This window comes from Lemur catta, chromosome 1 (assembly GCF_020740605.2).
Source record: "Lemur catta isolate mLemCat1 chromosome 1, mLemCat1.pri, whole genome shotgun sequence".
NCBI classification, from domain to species: domain Eukaryota; kingdom Metazoa; phylum Chordata; class Mammalia; order Primates; family Lemuridae; genus Lemur; species Lemur catta.
The window spans coordinates 210,574,851-210,600,971 of record NC_059128.1 but is presented as its reverse complement, the minus strand read 5'-3'; the positions used below and the strand labels follow the sequence as shown (position 1 = coordinate 210,600,971).

At 37.5% G+C, this 26,121-nt stretch overlaps 1 protein-coding gene across 2 annotated transcripts; it reads left to right on the top strand.

Annotated features, from left to right (window-relative positions):
• TRA2B (transformer 2 beta homolog) lies at positions 1–20,483 on the top strand. Of its 2 annotated transcripts, none has more exons than XM_045539862.1 (9): positions 1–309; positions 11,337–11,470; positions 12,486–12,648; positions 13,814–14,002; positions 16,062–16,177; positions 17,276–17,359; positions 18,545–18,604; positions 19,520–19,593; positions 20,081–20,483. In XM_045539862.1, exons 1-9 carry the CDS (start codon positions 274–276, stop codon positions 20,089–20,091), a joined length of 867 nt encoding a protein of 288 aa, XP_045395818.1. In that variant the 5' UTR covers positions 1–273; the 3' UTR covers positions 20,092–20,483. The 2 variants fall into 2 exon arrangements, with proteins under 2 accessions (XP_045395818.1, XP_045395819.1); XM_045539863.1 differs by lacking the exon at positions 1–309 and adding an exon at positions 6,149–6,335.
• The last annotated feature ends 5,638 nt before the right edge of the window (positions 20,484–26,121 follow it).

Sequence of the window (26,121 nt, the reverse complement as noted above, 5' to 3'; positions counted from 1 at the left end):
CGGGCCGCGCCACTGCTGGATAGGGAAGGCAGAGCGAGGAGGGGCGGGGCCGAGACTGCGCGCGTTCTGGGCGGGGGAGGAGCCAGGCTGAGGAGCGCCGCGTCACGTCCGGTAGAGTTAGAGCCCGTGCGGAGGCGGCGCGGAGCGCTTCGGTTCTGAGCGGCTCAGAAACCCGTGCGTCGTGTGAGGCTGCGGCGGAGCCTCTTGAAAGAAGGCGCAAGAGGTTGGCAGCTTCCATCGAAGCATATCGAGCGGCGATAGCAGCCAGGAGTCATGAGCGACAGCGGCGAACAGAACTACGGCGAGCGGGTACGTAGAAGTGGGGTGGGGGCGGTTGTGTGGTCCCAGCTTCTTGCATCTCTTTTAGGCCCATCGGCCTTGGGGCGGGAGGCAGGGACGTCTTAGTCCCAGAAGTCTGAAGCCAGGAGGGCGGGGAGACAGGATTTTGAAAGCCCTTGTAGGTAGTGTCGTTAGTCGTGAAGGAGGCCATCGGCAGGTTTATGTGGCTTCGTACCCGAGATGGCCGTTTTTTCCGTTATAAGTAGGGGGGAGAAGATTAAAAATGGCCGCTGCGTCCCCTCGGTGTTGGGGGAGGGGAGCGGTATCTTACTTCGCCGTTGCTCTCCTGCGAAAGTCCGCCGCAGCCATCTTGGGCTGGCGGTCTGGGCGCGCTGCCAAAGGCACAAAATGGCGGTGGAGCCGCGTTTTAGCGCGGGCTCGACCCGCTGGGGGCCGCGCCTCACAAGGCCGCGTGGTGGGCTGGAAGAAAAAAGACGACGTTTTGGGGGGCTTTTCTCCCGGTGTTTAGGTTAACGAAGGACCGTCTTGTCGGCCATGGAAAGGCCGGAATCTAGGGTGTTTTGGGGCCTCTTGACATGGAAACTTACCTGAGGTAAACTAAAGTTTGGGGCCCGTTAGTTGGAGGGGATTGCGTGAGGGCTTTGTGTTTGGCCTGATTGGAGTGTTTTTGTCTAATACTGGAAGTTTTCCAGCCAAAAATCGTTATCGGAGTAGCCTATTAGAATAGACCACAAAGGCTGCTAAGATTATCATGGAGATGTTTTTTCCACGGGAACGTGAGGGAAGAAATTGGCGGGCAACAATTGATGGCGCCGTTATTTCCTTTGTTTTGAGAACCACAAAGTGTGTTGGTACTTTTTTGTAAGTTTCCACCTCTTAAAGGTGCAGTGCGGTGAGAGTTGATTAAATTTATAGCGTAAGATAGTTCTAGGCTTAAAAAACAGCATAGTTTGCCTATGAGGCTCTGGGTATTAGGTTTGGAAAGCATCGGATGAAGACGCAGAAGTAGAAGCCTCGCTAGAACGTTATGTATTGGCGGCGAAGGGGAATTTCTTAGGAGAAGGGTAATAAAATCAATTCTGGGGGCTGTTACAGAAATAAGATTTATTTTTTTGCAATTTGTTACTTAAGTTTCCGCTGTGCTGGTAGAGCCATCTTAAGATCTGAGTACACTTTGTCGAGTAAATTAAGCTGTCAAACTTGAATAAAAAAGATTTTGGGGGGTTTATTAGAAAGGGTATTTTTAGAAAGAAACTTCCTTTCGGCTCCTGGCACCTTAGTGAGCTTACTGTGTAATTCTGGAACCTAAACTGATTTGAACTAATCAAGCCTTACGTTTACATACTCAGATGAATATTGGAGTTTTGATTTTGACGTTTTTCCATAGGACAATAGACTCCAGCATCGCCAGTTTGGGCGATTATTTTTTAAGGTCTTGCTTTCTAAGGATAAGAAAATTTTGCTTGAGCTCACAAGTTGAAGTTGTGATTTTGGTTGCTGCCAGTTGAATAGACTGTTGAAACTACTAGTTGGTGTTGGGACTGGAAAGAAAATTATTTTAAAGTCTTTTCGTTATTAAACAGACCAATTATTGGGTACCCTTGCACCTTTTAGGGAATACAAAATGGTTTTTGACCAGAGGAGCTCAGTTGAATACACGTAAAGAAATTACACATGGCATCGTTTGGAAAGTGGAGAATTGCCCAAAGAATTACCTGTAGTGTGTTTGCATGAGGGAGGAAACGAAGGAAGTAGGTCTCAGTTTGAGACACACAGCTCAAGGGAAATTTGAAATTTTTGGATTGGTTCTGTTCTCTTTATACTAGTAAAAAAATACACTTAGGTGTTTTTCACAATCCTTGATATTTGCTCGATTGTGAAAGCAGAGAAAGTTCACTTAAAATTGTGTATTAAAAATCGGTGTTTTTCTTACATAAGAGTCTTGGCTTTCTGGAAGAGATTTCTAAACTTTGAAGTTGTGAAATACTTCCACATTGTTTTTTGTGTTTACATTCCTATTGGAACCTTTAAATGATTGAAATACACCTAAAACAAACATGTATCAAGACTCCCTAAGAAAGCTTGACAAAAGCATAAGGCTGAATGGAACAGTCTAAAAATTATTCAAGGAAAAAAGATGATACAGGTCTCTACAAATCAGCTGGAACCTTCCACCTTTTGTTTATCTGTCTCTAATCCAGACACTTACACACCGTGGCAACTCCACCTCCCTAGTAACTAACTCTAGGTGGGTTTTTTTCTGCCTACTCCTTTAGACTCTAGAAGTAGTTCTTTTCTTAAACGGCAAGGTTGGGTATGCGGAATAAATTGTCCTCAGTTTGGTTACTAATAAGAATACAGTATTTATAAGAACTTCAGTAGACTTGGTAATTTCAGAGGTGCTGGGTAATATTGGGAGTAATTAATCTTTAAACCCTATAATGGTCACAATATGTTGGGTGTGTGAGGTTTGTACGTTGTCTGGTCTTGCACTCAGTTTAATATTCTATCCCCCTTACTGTTGTAATTAGTTCGTACAAATGAGTCTTTACCTAAAGAATCCAGAAACTAAGGAAACACTATTGTATGGACCAGATGTTTTTAATTTCTGTCACTCTATCAAGATTACAATAGCAAGCAGTTTAAATATGCTTTGACCCAGCAGATAATCTGATGGAATAGTAGCTGTTATTTTTGTAGAAGCTATGTGTTTGCAACATAGACACATTATCTTTAGTCTTGTTCTCTATAGAGGTGGTAGCACCTGGACACCATCCAATCAGAATGCCTTTCAAAATCTGCGATTTGTCTCTTCTTCTGCTTAATCTTGAAATGTCTTTTTGTATTCCTTGTTTTTAGCCCCTAACTCTAAATTCTAATTTTCAGAACAAACATCTCTGAATCTATTTCTTTCTACAGAATTGTAGCCATCACACAAAATCCCTTTAACAAAGGATTGAATTAATGTCAAGTGGGAGGAAACAGTTTGTTTTGTTTCATTGTGAGTCTGGTTAGGTTTATTGGTCTCTTGAAACCAGGTTGAAATATTTTTTTTTCTTGGTCTTAAGAGTGCTTTAATATTGTGGATGTTGTCTGGAGCTAGAAGGTGGCATTTTCAGACTGAAATTACAAGTGATTTTACAAGGTAAGTACTACAGGTTTTGTCAAAGGATTGAAGAGGAATTCAGCTGGTGAGAGAAGTGTTAATGGAATTTGCCTTGTAAGCCTTTTTACTCTTCTTTCTCTTCACTAAAACCCCAAACCTAAGTGGTAAACGATAATGCTTTCATAGTTGAGTTAATGTTTTACCCAAGACAAGGCCCTGACATACGCATCTCTTGACCCTTAGCATTATGTTTTGTTATGTTAAGCGGTGTTTATACATACTTAATTGTATTGTTTTCTTAAAAAGATATAATTGATTAGGAACTTTAAGTGTTTTTACCCAGGTTAGTACTTATGGGGTGTGGGTCACATAGAAATATAGGTATTGTCATCATTTACTGTTTTTAAGCTGCAAGCCAAAAAAAGTTCTTCACCATAGCAAATTACAAGTCTTCCAATTCCCCAAAATCTTCGCTTTGAATTGAGTTTTGAGGGTTATTTTCAGATTACTTTTATCAACATGGACTGTCATATTATGACAGTTTGGATGAGGCTTTTTTAAATTAATTTTTGTGCTTGGCTGTTAGATTAAAAGATAGATTCTTGAAATGTCAAAGCATACGTAATGTTTGCTTTTGCTGGAAAGTACTGTTTTATGAACGTAAATGTAAGGGTCTGTGCTGCTTTTGCAAGAGATTTCTTAAAAGCACAGACATGTCAGATGGGTTTTTTTGTTTTTTTCCAGAGACTATTCTTAGTCTGAGGATTTTTCTATCCCGCACCCTTCTGATAGACAATTTGACTGCAGGAAAAATAAAGTAGATTTTAAATATGTTGATAAGAGCATTCATTTACCTTGCTGTACAGGATCAACGAGTTTTTCTTTGCCCCTTTGTCTCCTGTTTTTTAGAATATTGCCTGTCAACTTAATGAGTTCATGCATGTTTCATGTTAAATGAATTCCTGTTGTATCCCCTAGAACAACATTTAACAAAAATTGTGTTGATGATGGGACAAGTTTCTGTTTATTTCTAACTAGGGTCTCTTAACCAAATGTACATAATAATGTTAGCCCAATACTTGGTCTTCTGGTTTTATAAAGTGGCCACTTGAAATTAGCTGCTGAGTTGGAATAAACCTAATATTTATATTATCTAGTAGTGGTTTTGTTCTTAGAATATAAGAGAAGAAGTTGGGGAGGGGTAGTGAAATAACAGCAGATAGGTGTCCATATTGAAGACGGTAGTGATAGAGCTTTGGCCTCTGTTCCAGTATCTTCTGCATCTAAGCCCTGTATCTGTACATGATCTTTAGGAGGCCCTAAGGAAACCTGCTTGGGCATTCTGATTCCACGATTACATTTGTGCTGCCAGCAAACATTTCCCATTACATTTTAGTGATGGATATTAGAAGAAAACCAATTACTGTAGCTCCCTTAAATAGCTGTTTAAAATATTTTTCTTGGATTAAATTAATTAAACAATAATTGACTTTAAAACTAGACTGGAAATTATGCTTTTGCTTAGAAAAGACATCACAACAGTTGCCATGGTTTTTAATGCCCAGATAGGTATAAAGACGTCTCCCATGACTTAAGAAAGCTGTAATTTTTTTTTCAGAATGAAAATAAAACTAGGAGAGGAAATGATTGACAGCAAAATAAGATTCCAAGGTGAAATGCAGGATAACAAGGAAAACTAGAATGCTTTATAAAGGCAGTATTTTGTTTAGTGTGTTCAACAGACGCTATTATACTTTGCTGATCTCCTAAATTGAGTCTTTTTAATAATTATTTGATGAGGTGAGCTATAATCTAATATTGCCACCTTTAAAGTAGGATTTCTCCTTTGGACGTCCAGAAGACATTAATATTTTGTTCATTGAGGGGAAAACATATAGCAAAATTCTTTGAAAAGACCACTGTTGGATTCAAGTTTGTTCTGCTTTCCTTCATAGCTACTGGCATATAGTAGGTGGTTGACTTGATTTTGTCTTTTTATGATTTTAATTCTAAATTTAGTAATTGGACCATTCATACTATAAAATCTCACTAGAGCAGCATTCCCAGGGGTGGGTTGAACACTACAGTTCCAAATTGTCAGATTCTCTGACATTGCCTTTATACAAAGCTCTAATACAGTACAAAAATGTGTGACATTAAATAAGTTTCTTTATCCTATTTAGACAAGTCACAATATTGTAAACCTTAAACCCTGAGCCTTTGTCATCATCGTACAAATGAGTTGTCCGTGCTTTCCTTTCTTGCACTTATGTATTAATGTGTCACTTTTTGATAGAGATGTGCTTTTGACACTTAACATATTTTCTATTGATGAATACAATAAGTAAGAAGTGTGAAATGTAATTATAGTTTTTAAAATGTTAAATGAACAGTAAATGTTCAGAGGCGCACTTCACATTCATCTTAAGCATGATAAATCTATTTGGAGTAGACAAATGAGATTGATTACCATATATATTCTAGAACCAACAGAAAACTATGTAGTTTCAGTTTTTTGAGCTGCATATTCTAGTTTCTTTTTTTTTTTTTAATCCAAATCAACAAAGGGATTTTTTTTTCTAGTTTCAGTTTTGGCACTGGATTTTGTCCTGGAGTTTTAAAATATTCTTCATCCTGTTCTTTTTCTATTAAGGTTAATGTTGAAGAAGGAAAATGCGGAAGTCGTCATTTGACAAGTTTTATAAATGAGTATTTGAAGCTCAGGAATAAGTGAAGCTGAAATTTGAAAAAATAAAAGAAAGAATGCATGCTAATTATCAGACCAGAAGTCCCACTTGTAGAATATTGAGCAATTTGTGTGAAGTGGGGAAGATGAAAGAAGTCAGAATTTGAAACGGAAGAATGAAGAAAAGAAATAAAAATGAAGTTAAGATAAGAAGTAATCTGGAATCAGAAAGCACTACGCTAAGTAATTACTAGTCTGTTTATGTGTCCCTGTATATTTTGCTAAACATGCATGCATTATTTGTTTAATAGAAGAAAATATATACAGGGTAAAGAAGTGCCTTCCAGGGGAAACGTTTAAATTAGGTAATTCTAATTTTAACTGCTTAGTCAAATGATTGAATGCAATTTAAAAAAATAACCCTTTGTAGTCAAATACCAGGCAGCAGTGAGCTCTCCAGCATGGGTAATAGTTGGCTTCATGTTGTCCCCTCTAGACAGATTTATCTATCTAATTCTGGTCCTGGGGCTTGAGTACCTCCAGAGTTGGAAGTGATGGTCTGTGCTAGCTTCCTGGACTCTTAGAATCTACTGACCCCTCTCCTTCAGTACTATCCTTCAGTATATTGTAGAATGTTTGTTGAAGTTTTCCCAAAAAATGTTGCTAGGATGGTTATAGAACCAACCCCTCAGAATCTAAGCAAAGCTTTGAACAGGACAGTTCTTTTGGCATGAAAGCATTAGGTTTTTCCAAGTGGCAGGAGTGGAAATCTGTGACCATTTAGACCCTTTGAAAGTGCGTATTTGCTAAATACACAGGGATGGTTCTTCAAATTCTGTTTGTTTACTGCCTATTCTGGCTGAATGAGTAGGATTAGTGCTAAAAATATAGTAGCTTCCCCTAGAAGTGGGTCACACACATGAACAGGATAGCTAATTCAAAGTTCAGTAATAGCAGGGTGCTTCTATTTCCTTTTCTCCTTTCCTGCAATCACATTTAGTTAATATAATGATGTTAGGGATACGGATTATATGTTAGAGATACGGATTATAAAGTATCTTTACTCTGGTTCCCCACTCATACTACTTACAAAATCACATCAAATGTTCTGTCTTTTCCTTTTCTGTGTGTTTTGTTTTAGCTGACCAAGAAGAGTCAGATGATTGGTGTAATGTTGTTACCCTCAGTTGGATGGGACAAGTACACAAATCAAAATAATAACCAGTAGTAGCCAACTAACAGTTTTCTACTCAATTGAGAATGCCAAGGGTATCATCTCACACATTTCTTCCTGAGATGAAAGCAACTTGAAACTTTCTCTGAGAGTTGTCAGGTCTTTAAGCTCTTAGAGAAAGTGACTTAGGTGACATTTCTTGAAGGATCCATTTTCTGGTGCTTTAAGGGCCTGTTGCCACAGTGTGAAATTTGTGCTTTTTATATTTAATTATTGCTGTGTCTTGCAAACACAAGAAAAGTATTCACATTTACAGGATGAAGTTTTTGCATTTAATTTTTTCCATTTGTTGCTTGTAAAATTTCTTGTCACAGATAAACTAATGGTAACATTAACCTTAATTTTGCATGCTGAATTACTCAAAGAACAGGCAGCTGGCTGAGGTAAAAATTATATGAAGGAATATTTTTATTCAAGCCCATGGATTCTTTTATCAAGGAATCTGAAAGATCCTTGAGATCCAAAAGAGAGAAAGATCTGTTAGCCCCCTAAGGGAAAGAAAGCAATTTGGAATCTGATTATATGGCTCAGGCTGGATAGATGTAAGGTTAAAATATTGATGCTGGTAGACCATCTCATCCATTCATTTTTGTTTCCTCCCTTAGCCAAAGCATCTTTGGGTTTAGGGTATCTCTTCCCCCAGGCTGTTGGGAAGATGGGGGTAAACCAGCCTCTTTGTATTCCTGGAACTGGCAGCTGTAGGGAAAATGGCATTAATCAGTAGGGGTGATTGATGCTAGGGGCAGGCAGAGCAGGGAAGGAGATGGCCTTTGTGAAGGGAAAAGATCAGATAGGTAGGTAAGAAGCATATTACTTCTGAAGTTGACTACCTCAGTGAGACTTAACTAGCATCATAACTGCATATAGTGTTTTTGAGGGGTGTAGACGCCCAACTCCAGGCCTTATTGTAATCTATTTTAAAGACTCCAGTTTCAGACCTTATTTTTGAAATGTCATAGAGGTTTAGTGTATACCTCTGTTTATGAGCCAGTGTTCTAAATCTAATATACTGCATCCAGTTTTTAAAAGTAACAAGGATTGGATGGCTATTCCTCCTCCTGTCGTCTCTTTCAAAATTTTTCTTTAAGACTTGCTGTTCTCAGAATAGAGAGATGTAGGTTAAAGTATTTTGTTGGAAGGCTGTTTGTGTTTTATTACCTGATATGTTCCCTGCAGGTTGTGTATGAGTATATGACTAAGATCCAATCTATGAGAACTTAAATCACTGAGCATTTTCCAGGGAATTTTTGGCTTTATTTTATTTGTGCTAACTTTAAGTTCACGATCCCTTTCCTTGAAGTGTTGGTGTCCAGAGTATTTCTTTTGGTAAAGTTTTAAATCTGTATTGACACCTGTAGTTTTGTCAGTCCTGAAGGTGGAATTCGAAGTATCCTTAAGTATAGGGGCTTTCCCAACTTGTTTTACAGCTTTGCCCATGTATTGAGGTTTAAAGTTAATGTTATGCTTTAGATTTGGCTAATCGTTTCAGGCCTCCTTTCTTCTAGACCAGCTAAGTTCTTTTTCATATATTTACCCAAGTTAAACGCCCAATATAACTAGAAGAGTTTAACTTCCTTAAAAAAATATCCCTGACAAGAAAGATAGTGGAGGCGTTTAGGTGTTAGCCCAAGAAGTGACAGTATAGAAGGGGAAGTCTTTACATTCTGGTATCTCCCTTATTCCTGGTCTAAAATGATTGTTCACAAATACATCTACATAGCCTGCTAGTTTTGGAGGCTAAGTGAAAACTCTTGTGATTTCACAAATATCTTTGTGTGTATCTTTGACCCTTGATCTGTTAGAATATCATGAGGAAACCTCATTAAGGCTTATTTCCTAAGCTGAGAATACTGTTTCTTCACTCTTAGTAGAAAGGCTGCTGAAGCATCTCAGCTTGGAATAAGGCTTTTCTGTTAAAGCAAGAGGCTTAAAGAGGATTTTCTTTCTACCCATTCTTTCTTTATGTTCAGATTCGTAGGCTGACTGATGTCTCTTAATTATGATTACTTTATTGGTTATCTTTTAATTGCTGCTATGAGGTACCCGTATTCTGCTCTCACTTACTGAGCAAATTGTTTTATTTGGTTTCCATTAAAAGTTACATAATTCCATGAAGTAATCTTGCTAGCATTGGGATAAACAAAGGCATTTACTAGCTTTGAGGTTCTCTGTTTTTATCTTCTCTACCGGAGTAGTTTTTGCCCGTGGTAACAATGGCAGAAACCACCATGGGCAGAAACCACAGTCATTTTTGAGACCTTTGTCCGAGGTGGAAAGGAGGGTGTAAATTGTGCTTCTAAATGTGTCAGTCAGTGTTAAGAATATTTGGTAGAGAAATCCAGTGGATTGTTAATTGAAGTCCCCAGGGCAGCAGTGCATCTTTGAAACGTTCCTTGGTGTTAGGCAGCTGTTACCAGTAGTAAAGAAAAGGGGGTACGATCTTTTAATCTCTTCACGGTCACTCATGGGCAGGGGTTGGGTAGAGGGAAAAGGCTGTCACATTTCATGTCACCTCTCCATGTTTATAGAGTAGTTTGAAGCCTAGATACCAGAACTCAGTTTACTGAGTGAGTTAGTCTTTCCTTCTATGTTACTTCAGACATTAATTTGTCTCTTCTGTCCTGTGTACACTTTTCTCCTGAGCATCACAGGAAGGATCTTCCAAATTTTCTTCTTTTTGCTATAAACCACAGAACTACATTCTAAAATGTTTTGGGCTGAAATTTAAAATAATCCTGTATCTTTAGTCCTTTCAAGAATGGCCAGAATACTCTGAAGATCTACCACAAACAGATCTCTTGTGATAACTTATCTGGAAGCTTCAACTTTGATTCATACACCATACAGTGACTTATTGTAAGCTTCCTTTTGAGTCTTGCCATTTCTGCCCTCTTAGGTAGGACGACTCAATAGACTTTAAAGCCTTTTATTTTGCCTAAGTTGGACAGCCTAAAATAAAAGTCTTACTTGGTATCTTAGTTAACAGAGTTGAGTGAGTTGTGTTCTTCTTTCCTCTTCATCCACCGTTTTGGTACCTTGCCAGAACTTTTCCTTGATTCTATATTTATGTATGCCTTTTCTGCTGATTAATTGACCACGTCTTTGGCTTGTTCATGAACTAGTTAATCCTGTTTAGCCATTCCTTTGCTGTTTTCTTTCGAGATCTTTTTTGTGCCACTTTCTTACTGGTTAGTCCCAGTTTTGATTGGGAAAGCTGTATGGGTACATAGTACTTACCTAGTCTTTGGGTTTTGTGTACAGTTCCTGGACTACTAGTTTACCCTGACTCATCTCCATTTAGCTGAGGAAGCTGTGGGTCTATGGCACCTTCTCTACTCTTCTGCACAGTTCACTGCCTTTCTGCTGTAGCTCCATCTGGTTGCTTTGAGTGTATTGGGGGCTTCCTACCATGGTTAGATGGAATAGGGTTTCACAGGGTTTAGTGTCCTTCAGGCTGGTCCTGGCTTTCCAGTAGGTTTCTACTTTTCCCCTAGGACTTGAAACTGAGATCATTGTGCTTGTCTGTTTTCCCACTCAAACAAATACAACTTGTGAAAAGTTGAGGTCTTATTTTTAAAAATCAAGCATTTTAAAAGTAAGTTTTATGAGTTTTGTAGGGTTTTTTTGATTGCAACTTAATTGAAAATAGGTATAAAGTATAGGCGTCATAGTTAATAAGGTTCTTTTTCACCCTAGTGAGTAATATTCCCAAAACAATCCTTGGACAGTTCCCTTAACTGCTTGACTTTGGCACCCCTTTCTGAAGGGAGTGGGGTCAGATAACTCTTATCCCTGCTCCACAAAGGTGGAAGAAAGGACAAGTTAATTGACTTATGTCAGTTGGAGCTGTGAAACTATTATACCAGGTATACTCAGTTCCTGCCCTTACCTATGTTTTCTTATCTTGGAGAAGGGGATTGCTCTCCCTCACCATTTATCTTACAGCAGCTTATTTGTTTTTAAAGTTGCCCAGAAAATATACAAATTAAACTTTTGACATCTACGTGTAGGAATCCCGTTCTGCTTCCAGAAGTGGAAGTGCTCACGGATCGGGGAAATCTGCAAGGCATACCCCTGCAAGGTCTCGCTCCAAGGAAGATTCCAGGCGTTCCAGATCAAAGTCCAGGTCCAGATCTGAATCTAGGTAAGAAAGACTGTCTTGAGATTTTCTTGTTACCCTTAGAAATTGGTGTGTGCCTTGTAAACCAGGAAGGTAGAGAGGGTTAGATCTTTTGTTGGCCTATTTAATATTGGTACTAGAAATAAACTTAAGTTCTGGGAGACAGAAGACTATAATTGGTTAAGAGCCTAGGCGCTTGATTCAGGGTTCAAATCTTACCTCTATTTTTGTTGGTTTGGGTGGATTGTACTTAACCTTTGGAACTTTAACTTCCTTATCTATCAAAGTCAAGTTAGTAATAGTACCGGTTCTTCAGAGTTGTTGTGAGGACTCACTATGAGTGTAAGTAAACTGCTTCCTAGTATGGCATGTATACTGCAGGACATTGGCTTTCAGTAATTGTAACTGATTAATAGATACATATATACATGGTGCTTTTTTTTCTTTTTTAATGTTGGTCAGGAGTAGGCCATACATCCTGGTTTGCCTGGGACAATCCCAGTTTTTGCCTGTTATCAGGCATAATTAACAGCACCCCTTTTCTCAAACATGCCCTGGTTTTAGATGATTTATGGTCATTCTAGTCGAGAGCCACTCACTGATATTTTTTTTTTTTTTAACTGTTGGGGGAACTGCCTGTGATTGTGTTTTTGTTATCGTGTTAAGCGAATGGTGGGCATAATGGGAGATGTAGAAAAATAGAGGGTGGTCTTCTGAGGGGAAAGATGGACACAAACCCAGCTAGTAAAGTGCTGCATGTTTTGCTTTTTAAAAGATAAATATGTTGATTTTAATTTTCGTTTATCTTAATTCGAAGAAACATTGAAGAGCTTGTGGTTTTAGAACACTTGATAGCAAAGTTGAAGTGACTATAGGTTAAAATTAGAGAGGAAAGGTACTGATCCCACTAAATTGGTAAGCATGTTAGCATTTGCTTGGATTGTGTTCCTTGTTTTGGGATTTAATTCTAGAGTAATAAAGAATTCAAGACCATATTTGTCAGTTATTTAGTCATAACCTTAAAGTCTTTGTTTTGCAGGTCTAGGTCCAGAAGAAGCTCTCGAAGGCATTATACCAGGTCACGGTCTCGTTCCCGCTCTCATAGACGATCCCGGAGCAGGTCTTACAGTCGGGATTATCGCAGACGGCACAGCCACAGTCACTCTCCCATGTCTACTCGCAGGCGTCATGTTGGGAATCGGGTAAGAGGAAAAACTGTTTTTGAAGCAAAGGATTTTAAGTGAGGACTGATTATGACAATGGAGCTTTATCAGTGAATATATAACTAAAATTTTTAGAGGCTTTTTAGTGTTTTTAAATCATCTTTTTTTAAGTTCTTAAGTTTACTCTCCCATGATGGTCTACATTTGGGATATCAGACGTTTAAACATAATGACACACCATTGTAACTAAGTCCATCAAGAAAAATACTCCACTTTCCATTACTTTTATGGTATTAGTACAACATATAGTTCCACACTAATATTACTCAGTGTTTTCTGGGTTTCATAAACTTACGGGATGTTCTCTTCTGTTTAATTTTAAGCTAATTTGGAGGGGTATTAAGGCTTTTTGTGTACGTGGTTCCAAATAAGACGGTATTTACTGTATTTATATAATGTGATTTCATTGTATACTCTAAGTGCTTTTGTTGGGGCATGGTTTCTGTTTTTAGGGTGGAATGGAATTTCCCTAATAAATTGTTAGTGTAAGAAATAAGTGGAACTTTGAGGTCAGTTCATTATGGTGTTGGGAATGTCAGCCACATGTAATTCATTCCTTTTTCTTGTAATGAATGCAAGCAGCTTTTAATACCTGTTAAAATGGTTTGATGCACATCCTCTTGTACTTCATTTACGTGCATATATGAACACTTTGTATATTAGGTTTATGTGAAAATAAAATCAAACTACACATGTTCTTACATCTTTCTGCCAACTCAGAGATTCTGTGTATGGATGGTATGTCTTAATTTAACCTTAAACATTTTTTTTCCAGCTGAGAGAGACAATGGGATTCTGATTATCCTTGTGTGTGTCTTTTGTGAATATGTGGCTTTTCTTAGAATAAATTCATAAGGAGGTGAATTCCTCATCCAGATTGCCTTCTAAATCTTCAAAAATAGATGGCAGGTTAGCTTTTCACCAATGTGAATCTGTTTCCCCTACTTAATTCTAAGGTTGAAATTACTCCTTTTGTGGTCTTTACTGCTCATTCTCAAAATGCTTCTAAGTATTTGCTGTGATGTTCTGTAATTTCTTTTATTAAAGTTACAAAGTTAGTGACATTTTTGCCTAATGTATGGTTCCCTTTTACTTAACCTTTGATTAAGTTTTCAAAGTTTGAAGTCCGTTTTTCTATTTCTAGGCGAATCCTGATCCCAACTGTTGTCTTGGAGTATTTGGGTTGAGCTTGTACACCACAGAAAGAGATCTAAGAGAAGTGTTCTCTAAATATGGTCCCATTGCAGATGTGTCTATTGTATATGACCAGCAATCTAGGCGTTCAAGAGGATTTGCCTTTGTATATTTTGAAAACGTGGATGATGCCAAGGAAGTAAGTAAAAGTTTATCTGTACCTTTGTAAAACACCAGTTTTATTGTTAAACTCCAAGTACTAATGACCAAGTGCTTGGATAAGGACAATTTTGCTTTTATGGTGTAAATAGGATATATACCTGTAGTTTGAGTTGAAGGAATAAATTCTTCCAGGAACAAATATTGAAATCAGTAATACTTTGAACTTATTCTCAACCAATTATTGTGGAGAATGACTTAAGGCAATTGGTCCTACCACTCCCGCTTCAATAGTTAGAACCAACTATGGTCAGCTATATTCCAATTTAGTCTTTTCCACCACATTTTAAAGTTCTGACATAATCACTTGTTGTTTCGGTTTATGTTTTCATATAGTTTGTATATAATATATTCAGTGTGTATATATTGTTTCAATGTTTATAAACACCTAAGTTTTATGAAAACAGCATTCTCCAGTTTAGGGTTTCTAATCCTTGTTCACATTAAGCTATTTTCTACAATAGAAAATAACTAGAAGCAACAAAGTTACAACTCAGGAGAGAAAAGGAACTGATTTTAAGTGTATGTTGAGAAGTGAATGATTTCATAAATATTTTTTATTTGACTTGAGGCAGGATATAGAAAGAGAAAAAAGTATATGAAGTGGATCCCGTTTAAGAAATTCAGGCTTCAGGTGCATAAGGATGGTAGCTGAAGTCATCACCAAGGAAGTGTAAGAAAAAGCTCTGATAAAGCCAGACTCTCGGATGGGCAGTTTTGAGATTAGAAATTGAATTGAGCTCTAGGCAAAATCTTTATTTTCCTACTGTCTATGTAATAGAACCATTTTATATACATAGTTGTCAAAAGCTAATTTTTAAGCCATGCGTGGTGGCACATGCCTGTCGTTCCACCTACTCGGGAGGCTGTGGTGGAAGGATCACTTGAGCCTGGGAGTCTGAATCCAGCTTGAGCAATGTACTGAGACCTCTGTCTCTAAAAAAAATTTTTTTTTAATGTAAAGACCTAATTTTAAAGGGAATAACTTGATTTGCTAATGGAAATATTAAAGGCTGAATGCAGCTTACAATGGATGACTTTGTGGAATTTTAAGAGGTTTGACGGGACCTTGTAAGATGTCATTCAGCTTTACTTTTGAAAAAATTGAGATGCCAAAAGGTATGAGTAAGATTTTCCCGTGATCACCAGATTGAGTAATTTAATTTTGCTGCAGCACCACAGTTAGCACTCTGAAAAATACTGTAATATTCATGTCAACCTGTAGTGTCAGAAACTGAGCCATAAACAGTAGCTTGAACCATTCGCATTAGGAGGGAGATAGGATAACATTGGAATTAGAAATTTAAATTTTATCTAGGTGAAAGGATGTTTCTTCAAATGAAATATGAACAAACTCCAGTGTGTTCAGAGTTGGATATTATTTTAAGTGCATGCTGTTTCAGTTAGTATATATTCTGAATAAAAGAACTGTATGTACTTCAGGCTTTTCTTCATCTTTTCATCTTAGCTTTTGGTTTCCAGAGCAAGGCTGGACAAACTTTTCAAGGATTAAATAGTAAATATGTTAGACTCTTTGAGTCATAGGATCTCAGTCACAACTATTCAAATCTGGCATTGTAACCCAAAAGCAGTCATATGCAAAAGAATGAGTGGGGCAGTGTTCTATTGAAACATTTATAGGCATTGAAATTTGAATTTTTTGTAATTATCACTTGTCCTGAAATACTGGCTTTTTTTTTTCCCCCTTGCCATGTATGTTCTTAGCTTATGGGGCATAGGCAACTGCCCAGATTTGCCCCACAGGTTATAATTTGTCAACTATGCACTGCTTTAGAGCTGGGAACACTGGCAAAGTTGTGGTTAGAGACAGTAATTGGTTTTACGACTGGTTTTTACAAATGAATGATATTTAGTGGAGGGAACGGCCCACTTATAAGTTGTAGACCTTATGATCTTGCCAACATTAAAATAACTTATGTCACACCTAACTGAAGGATCCAGTTGGACCTTATTCATAGTCATAGGGTAATTAGTGGCTTTGTCCAAGATGTATATAAGAGTTCATTTATCTTTTAAAGGCTAAAGAACGTGCCAATGGAATGGAGCTTGATGGTCGTAGGATCAGAGTTGATTTCTCTATAACAAAAAGACCACATACCCCAACACCAGGAATTTACATGGGAAGACCTACCTAGTAAGTTTATTTTCAATGTAAAAATGTGATTCACAGTTCAGTTCACTTCCTCCAAGAAACATTTCGGGGGGGGGGGTCTTTGGCATTTCATTTAATTCTGCCACTGTGTAAAATCATTTTTCCTGTTTTTGAAACTGGCTAAATTATTTCAGTGTAATATATGCAAAAATATATGAAATAGAAACACTTATACCAAAAATTTGGCTTGACACCTTTAAATCACGTCCTGTTTTCTCATAAATGCCATAAATTTTGGCTTTACTGGGTAACTAAATGTTCTAATTAGGGCATTTTTCCGATAATAGAAGCTTAGCCATTATGAATAATAACAAGTCTATATAAATCTTACAATACATTTTTTTAGATTTTTCTTGTTTTTGTGTGGTTTTTTTTTTTTTTTTTTTTAATGGAAAACATGGGTTTCAGATAATTGCACTGGACCGTAAAAGAATACTACTTTCTCCTTTGTCATGACACCAAGGGTGTACGTTATTGACAGAAAACCTGAAATTGAATTAATTTTTTTTAAGTTTAAATAAAATGCGCTTATGTGTGGTAGAGATTTTTAATTATGTACCATGATTGCTATGTTCTTTTTAATAAGCAGAACATTTTCCCACTCCTAAAAGAGCATTCTCTGTATGATTTCATTTTCCTTTCCTCTTGAAAATATGAGATTAGCAGATTGATTGGCTTTCAGTAGAAAGCATCTGTGTGCCTTCTTAATCCAAAGATTTTTTTAATACATATAGTTACGTACTTTGTAACGGGGGAGAAAAAAGGTAGTATTTGTGCAATATTAGTGAGAATTGCAATAGAAATAACACTCACTTTCCAATTAATGTATCAGAAGAAGCCTACTGGTAAATACCATCAGTTTTGTTCAGAACATTAAGGAAGTTACACTTGAAGAAATTGCCCAGTCATGTCCATAGAGCTTGGCTGTGGGTTATATGTTACCCCCAAGACCCAAATGAACCGTGCTGTGTGGTGTTGAGTTGCTGCCTCAATATGTGAATCAATTTATAATAGCAAAAGTCATGTCCAGAGACAGAGAAGGCCATGTGATATTTTAAAAAGATTTATTATTATTCATAGTGGCAGTTCACGCCGTCGGGATTATTACGACAGAGCATATGATCGAGGCTATGATGATCGGGACTACTATAGCAGATCATATAGGTAAGTTGTGATGTAGAAGGGTCAACTCTTCTGAATCTCAGTTGTGACGTAATTTAAAGCTGCACTCACTATATTTGCATTTTAACCTTTGTAAGAAATCCAGAGCTGGAGAAAGCTGATTTGAAGGTTATATGTCTTTAATTAATTTGGTGTATGTACTTAGTTTCTGTTCAAAAATTATTCTAAAATATAAATAGGGAAACTTAAGTGATATCTTGGGATATGTTAATAAAGAGATAATACATTTTCTTTTCAAACATTGAGTGTAGACCAACTGAATTCTCTGGTCTAAAGTGACAGCGGGCAGAAAAGCTGTAACTTAAATCTCAGTCTGTTTTAAAAAGAGGTTTCATAAGCCATATTGGATTGTAAAGTCAGCCCTTTATAAAAGCAAATTTTTCTAAGGTGTCATGCACTGGAGGGCAAGGGAAAGACTAATAGTTTTTGAAAGATTCCAGAGAATTAATTGATTTAAAGACATCAGTTTAGTGCAATGGTAAGTAGGTTTTTATTGCCAAAAGTTGGTATTTAGGGGCTTTAGTAGGGAGATGCCCATCATACTGAAAAACAAAGATATCTTTGAGAGTACTTCCAAAGATAAAAATGAAGTAAAAGTCTTCTAGCAGTGGTGGGTAATTTAGACCCTGTCTCCCTTGTTAAAATATTAATTTATGTAGTTATTGAGTCTTGGACACAATTATCCTTGAAAACTTAGTGTGGTGTGGAGGTGTTGGTGTTTTTTCCACATAATTTGATAATATTTAAGAATTTTGGTAGTTGTCACTCACTATTTGGAAATGAGTCCTTAAATGTGTTCTCAACATTAGTATTTTATAACTCTCACAAAAATCTTTTTAATCTGTTTGTTTTAACCATTATTGTTTTGAGTGGAACTTAAGGGATTGATTTGTGGAGGCTGAGAAAAATTAAGGTCTTGTGCTGATTTTTTTAAAATAATTCATTCAAGAGCATTTAGTTAAAAATGTACTGTTTTCTAATGATACTCATTTTAGCCACCAGAGAGAGCTCTATGCCAGTTTGTGAAAAGAGTAGCAAAAATGGCTCTTGATCTCTTTACCCACAAGAAAGGGGGTATTTACTCATGCTTTGTGGGAGTTCTTATTTTACTGAATAAATGATAAAATTCTTTCAAAAACTGAATTTGTTGCCTTTCTGTCTTCACAGAGGAGGAGGAGGTGGAGGAGGAGGATGGAGAGCTGCTCAAGACAGGGATCAGATTTATAGGTATGCCAGGAGAGGATTTAACTTTTGCACAGCAATAGAAAACCTCACATAAAAGATACTCACCTACTAATATTTTGGTATTTAAGTTATAAGTGGATTCACATAAAATTGGAATTCTTGGAGTTCATAAAAATACTCTTACTGGAGCTAAATGACTATAAAAAGCTTTGTGTGTTTACAAAAAATAATTTTTCAAGCTAGTCTTCCTTACATAAAACTAAATGTACTTGAAGCATTGGTGAAATTTTATTTGGATGTTATTCTATGAGAATGTAGCTGATGCTAATTAATGATAAGGGAATTTTATTTAATACTATACTTCACAAAATTTAAAAGGAAAGCAGGCCGGGCTTGATGGCTCACGCCTGTAATCCTAGCACTCTGGCAGGCCGAGGCAAGCGGATTGTTTGAGCTCAGGAGTTTGAGACCAGCCTGACCAAAAACGAGACCCCACCTCTACTAAAAATAGAAAGAAATTACATAGACTGTTAAAAATATAGAGAGAGAAATTAGCTGGGCATGGTGGTGCATGCCTGTAGTCCCAGCTACTCGGGAGGCTGAGGCAGGAGGATTGCTTGAGCCCAGGATGAGGTTGCTGTGAGCTAGGCTGATGCCATGGCACTCTAGCCTGGGTAACAGAGCGAGACTGTGACTCAAAAAAAAGGAAAGCAGGTTAAAATACAGCAAGGAGTATTCAACTTCTGATAGCTCAGGAGAGTGCTTATTTGGTATTTGGGCCTTACAATGTGCTTCACTCTCTCAGGACTCGGACCTAGAAACCCCATGACTAATGCAAGATTTTTGAAGGTTCATGAAGGCTGTGGGGGAACTAATAAAGGGGGGTAGTGTATGATCATGTCATTTAGTCTAATGGTGATCTATAGAGACTTAGACACTCTTGACATTTGTTTACAGAAGGCGGTCACCTTCTCCTTACTACAGTCGTGGAGGATACAGATCACGTTCTAGATCTCGATCATATTCACCTCGTAAGTTTTTATCTGTCTGATTTTTTATTTTTGATAGTACTTGCTTGCTCTGACCTGCCAAAATATAGGCAACTATTCCTTTTGCAGATAATGGGTTAATTCATGTAGTTTCATCTGTTATATTCACACACACTCCAAATTTCTGGGGATTCAAGAAGTTTACGAAAACAACCGTTACAATCCTATTTTTGCTTTTAATTAAAATAGTAAATGTACAGACTATTAAATTTTAGGCTACTTTGAAAAATTACTTATTTAAAACTTTAGCTGTTAGATTGAGTTATGCTTCCCGGCTATTTCTATTACTTAATTTTAGGTATCTCATTTCTAGTGTAACACTTGTGTAGAAGTCTTCCTCTGTTTCCCAGGAAAGAATCTGGTACATAAGAATTTCTTACTGGCAGAGTGGTCTAAAATTTTCAACATTAAAGTACAGTTGATAACCAGTTCCTTAGTATTAAAGCCTGATGATTTCTTTTCTTCCTAGGTCGCTATTAAAGCATGAAGTTGAAGACTTTCTGAAACCTGCCCTAGAGCTGGGATATTGTTTGTGGACAATATTTTTTATTGTCTCGTTTAAAAAGTGAACAGTGCCTAGTGAAGTTAGGTGACTTTTACACCTTTTATGATGACTACTTTTGGTGGAGTTGAAATGCTGTTTTCATTCTGCATTTGTGTAGTTCGGTGCTTTGTTCAAAGTTAAGTGTTTTCAGGAAAGTATGTTTTGCATGTATTTTTTTACAGTCTAAATTTTGACTGCTGAGAAGTTTCTATTGTACAAAACTTCATTTAAAGGGTTTTCTACTGAATCCAGGGTATTCTGAAGATCGAAGCCTGTGTGTAAAATGCTACCAAATGGCAAAAAGCAACAATAAACAGTTTGATTTTTACTTTTCTTTCTAACATATCAATGCTTAGCAGAACTGTTCAGATTACATTGTCAGTAGTAAATTTAAAGACAAAACGCCCGTTTTCCTCCAGTCCATGAAACGTACCATACTTAATACCTACAATTAAGTGTTAAAAATTATGCTATGTAACTCTATACTGCTAGTACTAGAACTAAAAATCTTTCAATACAGCAAATGCTTAATGCTTATATAAATGTGGGTTTGTCAGCCTTTATGTAATCTGTAACATATATATAGCAGGGAATAAGAAGAGTTACACAATGTATACCTTAAAAGGCTATTCCTTAAAGTTGTTACAAGGGGATAATGGTATTTCAACTAGTTATCAGCAAGTGACAATACATTCCACCACAAATGTACTCTTGTTCTTCTAGCTTTTAGACTATATGAAAAAACTGGGTGCTTCAAAGTACGGGATAAGAGAAGGGAACACTACACCTGTGTCATGGATGAACTGAAGACTTTGCCTGTTCATTTTTTAAATATTATTTTCAGGTCCTTTGCTTACCAAAGGAAGCCCAATTTCACTCAAATGTTTTGAGAACTGTGTTTAAATAAATGCAAATGAAAAAAATTGGTGGTGCAACTCAGTTTACAAAGAAGTATTTTTCTTCTAACTTTGTTACCTGTAGTTACAGTCTTTCTATAATGTAGTCCCTAATGCAGTGTGTTGCTAAAGAGGTAAATTTGCATATTCTTGGAAAATACAGAGAGTGGGTAACTAGGAATTAGTGATCATCTCCATTTGGGGATGAAGTTAAATAACTCTGACCTCTACACATACATTGATGGTACCTGAAATGCATGTTTTTAGTATTAGTTCTTTTTCATTTAGGTAATTTTCATGATCAATTCTAAGGACATTGCTATAGGCAGGTAATTTTGTCAGCCTGCTAACCTTTACATGTCATTAAGTATGCCCCAGGTACTTTGTAAAGCACTTTACATATAATCTTCAGCAATCATACGATGTAAAGTGATTTACCTTAAGTCAAATAGCCATTTAAGTGGCAGTGCCAGTATCTGAACCTAGGCAGTCTCAGTCTGCTCTTAATCATGATGCCATTCTGCCTCTAATCTGAGTAGCCAGATGATTGAAAATACTAGTAATGGAGAATAGGCAGTATTTGCAGATCTTAATTTGTAAAACTCACTGGGCAGGGTGTTTTAAATGTCTGCCAACTTCTGATAACTTGGTATACACGTTGTACCCCTATGTGTATTTGCAGTAAGCATGTAGAATTCAAATACTATATGCCTGCTGCATTATTTTAAGTCCTCAACCAGTAATAAGTGGCTACTCAAATATTTGCATAAGTTGAGTTTTAGAGTGTGGTCTAGAAGGAGTTGGGTTACAGAGGGGTAGCTTAAAGGCTGAGAAGTCTGTTCTTAGTGATGGTGTACATGAAGGAACATGGTATGCTTGTAGCTGTCTTACTAAGAGTTGTATTAATTTTCGTATCCCTCAAAGGATTAAAGATGGTGACCTTTACCTTTACCCAGAATACATAGGTATACGATGAATGTGAATTTACTAGGGAAGTGACATGTTTAGGTGAGGATGCTTAAATATTTAGTTCTCCACAGTGTCATAACTTGTGGCTACAATACTTACCCACAGTCAACTATTTAAGTGGATATTTAATAAAGTAAAAAAAAATATTAAATGGGAAACTCCAGAAAGCACATAATTCTGAATAGTGTAATGAAATCTTGGGCCATCCTTGAGCCCTGTACACGGACTATCCCTTTGCTCAATATATCCAAGTTGTACACTGCCTGCCCCATTAGTTGCTTGAGTAGGTGGTATGTAGGTTATCAGATCAACTGTCTCTTAACAGTATATGTACAATTCAGTACTATCCTCAGTTTTAGGCATCCACTGGGGGTCTTAAAAGATATCCCATACAGAGAAACGGGGCTACTTTCCCTTTTAACTGCCTGCCCTGTAATTGAAAGTTCTGGAACAGCATCCTTGGTGAAACTGCATCTGACAATCAGCACTCCTACCCTGGTTCCTCCCCTCCCTAACCAATACCCAACCCAAAGTTTGTCCTGGGAATTTATATTGAATAGAGACTGGGACAGAAAGGTTGGAAGCAAAATAACAGTAATGGTGTGTGAGTTCTAGGTATTGATAATCTCTGACATAACCCTGGGTTCCTGTCTTAAAACCTAATTTTTAGCTCTTTAATCCTGTAGCCTCCCTTGATCCTGCCAATAAGTTGTTTTTTAAAGCTAGTTTGAGTGGAATGATCTGGCTTTTAGATCTTAGAAGAATTTTGACTAATTCAGAGACTGCTACCAAGGAGTGTGTGAAAGGCAACAGACGGAGAAAATTTGGAATATTACCAGGTTGAGACAGGCTGAAGAGAAGTGAAACACACCTTTCACATTTTGGGATAAAGTAAGGAGTGGTCTGGTGTGCTGTGGTGGTCATTACTGCGTTTCATGAAAGGAAAGCTTTGTTGGGGACCCCTGGGTGTAGCTGCTGCCATAGACCAGTTTAATTGGGCAAAGTATCAGAACCATGGGAGAGGATGAGTTTAAGTCTTGAAATTCTTGCCTCAAGGCACAGGAATTTTGGGTCTTTATATGCCGATATTGCTTATAGCTGCAACATACATTCGCAGGATTGCAGAGTTAAAATAGTTCATAATCATACTAGAGTCTCATGAAAACATGTTATTGAGGAAATAAGTAGGGTCCCAAACAGTTGGAACATGGCTATTCAGATTTGGTAGGAATGAATTTTGAGGATGGGTTATACTAGATTTATTAGCGTACAACAGCATTTTGTTTCAGCTTGCCACCTGAGATTTTTATTTCTTGTGATTTGCTTGGCTATTTTAAGCCTGTACTTAATGCTGGCTTACACTAGGTGGTATCAAAAGGCCAGAATGCTCTGGGGATAAAAAGATTCAAAGACTAAGAAGTGATGTTTATGCTGAATTGGTTCAATCTCTGTCCCACTCTTTCCTTAGTATGTTTTCTAACAGGATCCAAAATGTACGCTTTCTACATGAGTAAAACCAATTGATGAAATCAAGATTATTGTATTCAAGAGCGCTTTACTTGGCCTGGTAAGAGGAGATGAAATGGGATCCTGGGTTAGCAGAGACCCAGTGATGACTAGTCATTAACCTCTAGAAGCTGAAGTAAGGAGGGATAATCGGCAGCAGCAGGATAGGTGTGTTAATTATAATCAGTGTGTCAAATGATTTGCCATAGGAATTTCAAGCCATGGTTTAAGTAAATACTCATTCACAGGAATAAAGTCAACAGACTGCTGTCTGATTGTATAAAAGGCCTCTGGGTCTTGTGAACACAGGCCTGGCTCACCGGATCATACACATGAACCCTTTGACTGAAAGGGCAGAAACCCAAAGTAAAGACCAGGTGATATGATGAACCTTCCTAGCTTTACCAAAGCGTTTGGCAACCATTTACCTATTTAGGTTTTGAATAAAGGCAAGTAGCTAAACGTCACTGGTTTTGACTGCTTGAGTGAGGCCTTTTACATAAGGATTTTCTTCCACTTCTGCCACCACTGAGACGGCAAGACCAGCCTACTCAATGTGAGGGCAAGGATAAAGACTTTTATAATGATCCACTTACACTTAATAGTAAATTTTGATTTTCTTACTATTTTCTTTTTTGTAGCTTAATTGTAAAAATACAGCATATAATACATATGACATGAAATGTGTTAGTCTATCTTCGGTAAGATTTACAGTTAACAGGCTATTTATAGTTTTGGGGGTGTCAAAAGTGACATGCAGATTTTTGACTCTAGGAGGTGAGCGCCCCTAACCCCTGTGTTCAAGGGTCAGCTGTTGGGTATTGGCTTGCAATTAAATGAATTATGGGAGCCAAGGGACACCATCATAGATCAAGAGTTAGAATGGGGCTTAAGGGAACTGGGTGATAAATGGGATTCTGACACCAGGCAGGCTTGGAACCTGATACAACCTGTTGTGGCTTTACTAATTCCCCTCAACAACTAGAAGAATCCTCATAACCTTGGAATAAAGGCCAAAATGGAAGTTATTAGGACTCCCCCTCCTATTAAAATAGTACATAAAAGTCAGTATTACATCGTGGATTATAAAGATTAGGAATTCCAGCAAAACTTGAAAGATGAAGGCATGATTTTACTGTCCATTTACTTCTCCGGTTTGGCCAGTGCATAAAACTGTTGACTATCTTAAGTGGTGATTTTAAACATGGATGCTAATTCAGATCAAGTTACATTATTATGACAAATATGTTCTCTGGCACTTGGTATTTGCTTGATAATCTAAAAATATGTTCTTATTCTGATAAACAGAATGTCAGAGACAATATGCATTTCTCTGGGAAGGATAAGTTTACCACTTGTCTCAAGAATTTTCAGGTTGCAGAGGTTGGCAAGCTACACCCTATCAACAAAATCAGGCATGTTTCCTGTTTGTTTTTTGGAACACAGTATGCTTGTTCACATATGTATTGTGTATGTCTGCTTTCACACTACAATAGCAATATTGAGTAGTTGTGATAGACCATGTAGCCCACAAAACCAGAAATACTAATTATCTGACATTTTATGGAAAAATTTGCTTAATCTAGTCCACAGGTACCTGAACCACCAATTCCACCTGAGCCCGGTTTATTATTTATAGCTGGCTCTTTACCCAATATGCCAGCATCAGCCAGAATTAGATAACAGAAGAGAAATCTTCCCAGTGAGAACTAATAGCAATGTAACTCATTGTCCTGATCTGAAAAGTAGCCCAAGGGTTCTTGGGTATCTCCTGGACAGTGTCTAATCTCATTATGTGATTAAAAGCTAGGAGTAGCAGGATAGTAGCGGTAACAAGAAACCAGAGGCAATGAACATACATCCTCAGTATGGATACTCACTCGCCTGGGCTTAAATATTACTATCACAACTGAGAGCTGATTTTGCCAGTAATAATGGCCAACCCCAAACTCCAATGTGAAATATACTCTGATGAGAATGACAATACAATAGTTAATATGTTGTTTCTTTTCTGAAGGAGGCAGTAATTTGTTCTCACTGGAAATAACATTCTGGATCTGCTTTCCTTGTCATACCCTGTATATGACCTGCACATACCTGAACCACATAACTTGGCTTCTCTTATCAGTCAAGGTTCTCCAGAGAAACAGAACCAATAGGGTATGGATACATAATTTTAAAGACATCGATTTTTATTCATTTTTTTGAGACAGTCTTGCTTTGTTGCCCGAGCTAGAGTGAGTGTTGTGGTGTCGGCCTAGCTCAGAGCAACCTCAGACTCCTGGGCTGAAGCAATCCTCTGCCTCAGCCTCCCTAGTAGTTGGGACTACAGGCATGAGCTACCACGCCTGGCTAATTTTTTGTTTCTATTTTTAGTTGACTGGCTAATTTTTTCTATTTTAAGTAGAGATGGGGTCTTGTCCTTGCTCAGGCTGGTCTCGACCTCCTGAGTTAAAGCGATCCTCCTGTCTGAGCCTCCCAGAATGCCAGGATTACAGGCGTGAGCCACCGTGCCTGGCCTAAGACATCTATTTTTATATAGTTGATGTTACATACACTTAGAGTCATTATGTTTATATTATGAACATTTTCCTA

Excerpts from the sequence above, each read along its gene's own strand:
- TRA2B (XM_045539862.1), top strand. The coding sequence starts at position 274 with ATGAGCGACAGCGGCGAACAGAACTACGGCGAGCGG. Across the intron at positions 12,649-13,813 it reads GGCGTCATGTTGGGAATCGG|GCGAATCCTGATCCCAACTG; the intron begins GTAAGAGGAAAA and ends TTCTATTTCTAG. Across the intron at positions 18,605-19,519 it reads GACAGGGATCAGATTTATAG|AAGGCGGTCACCTTCTCCTT; the intron begins GTATGCCAGGAG and ends ATTTGTTTACAG.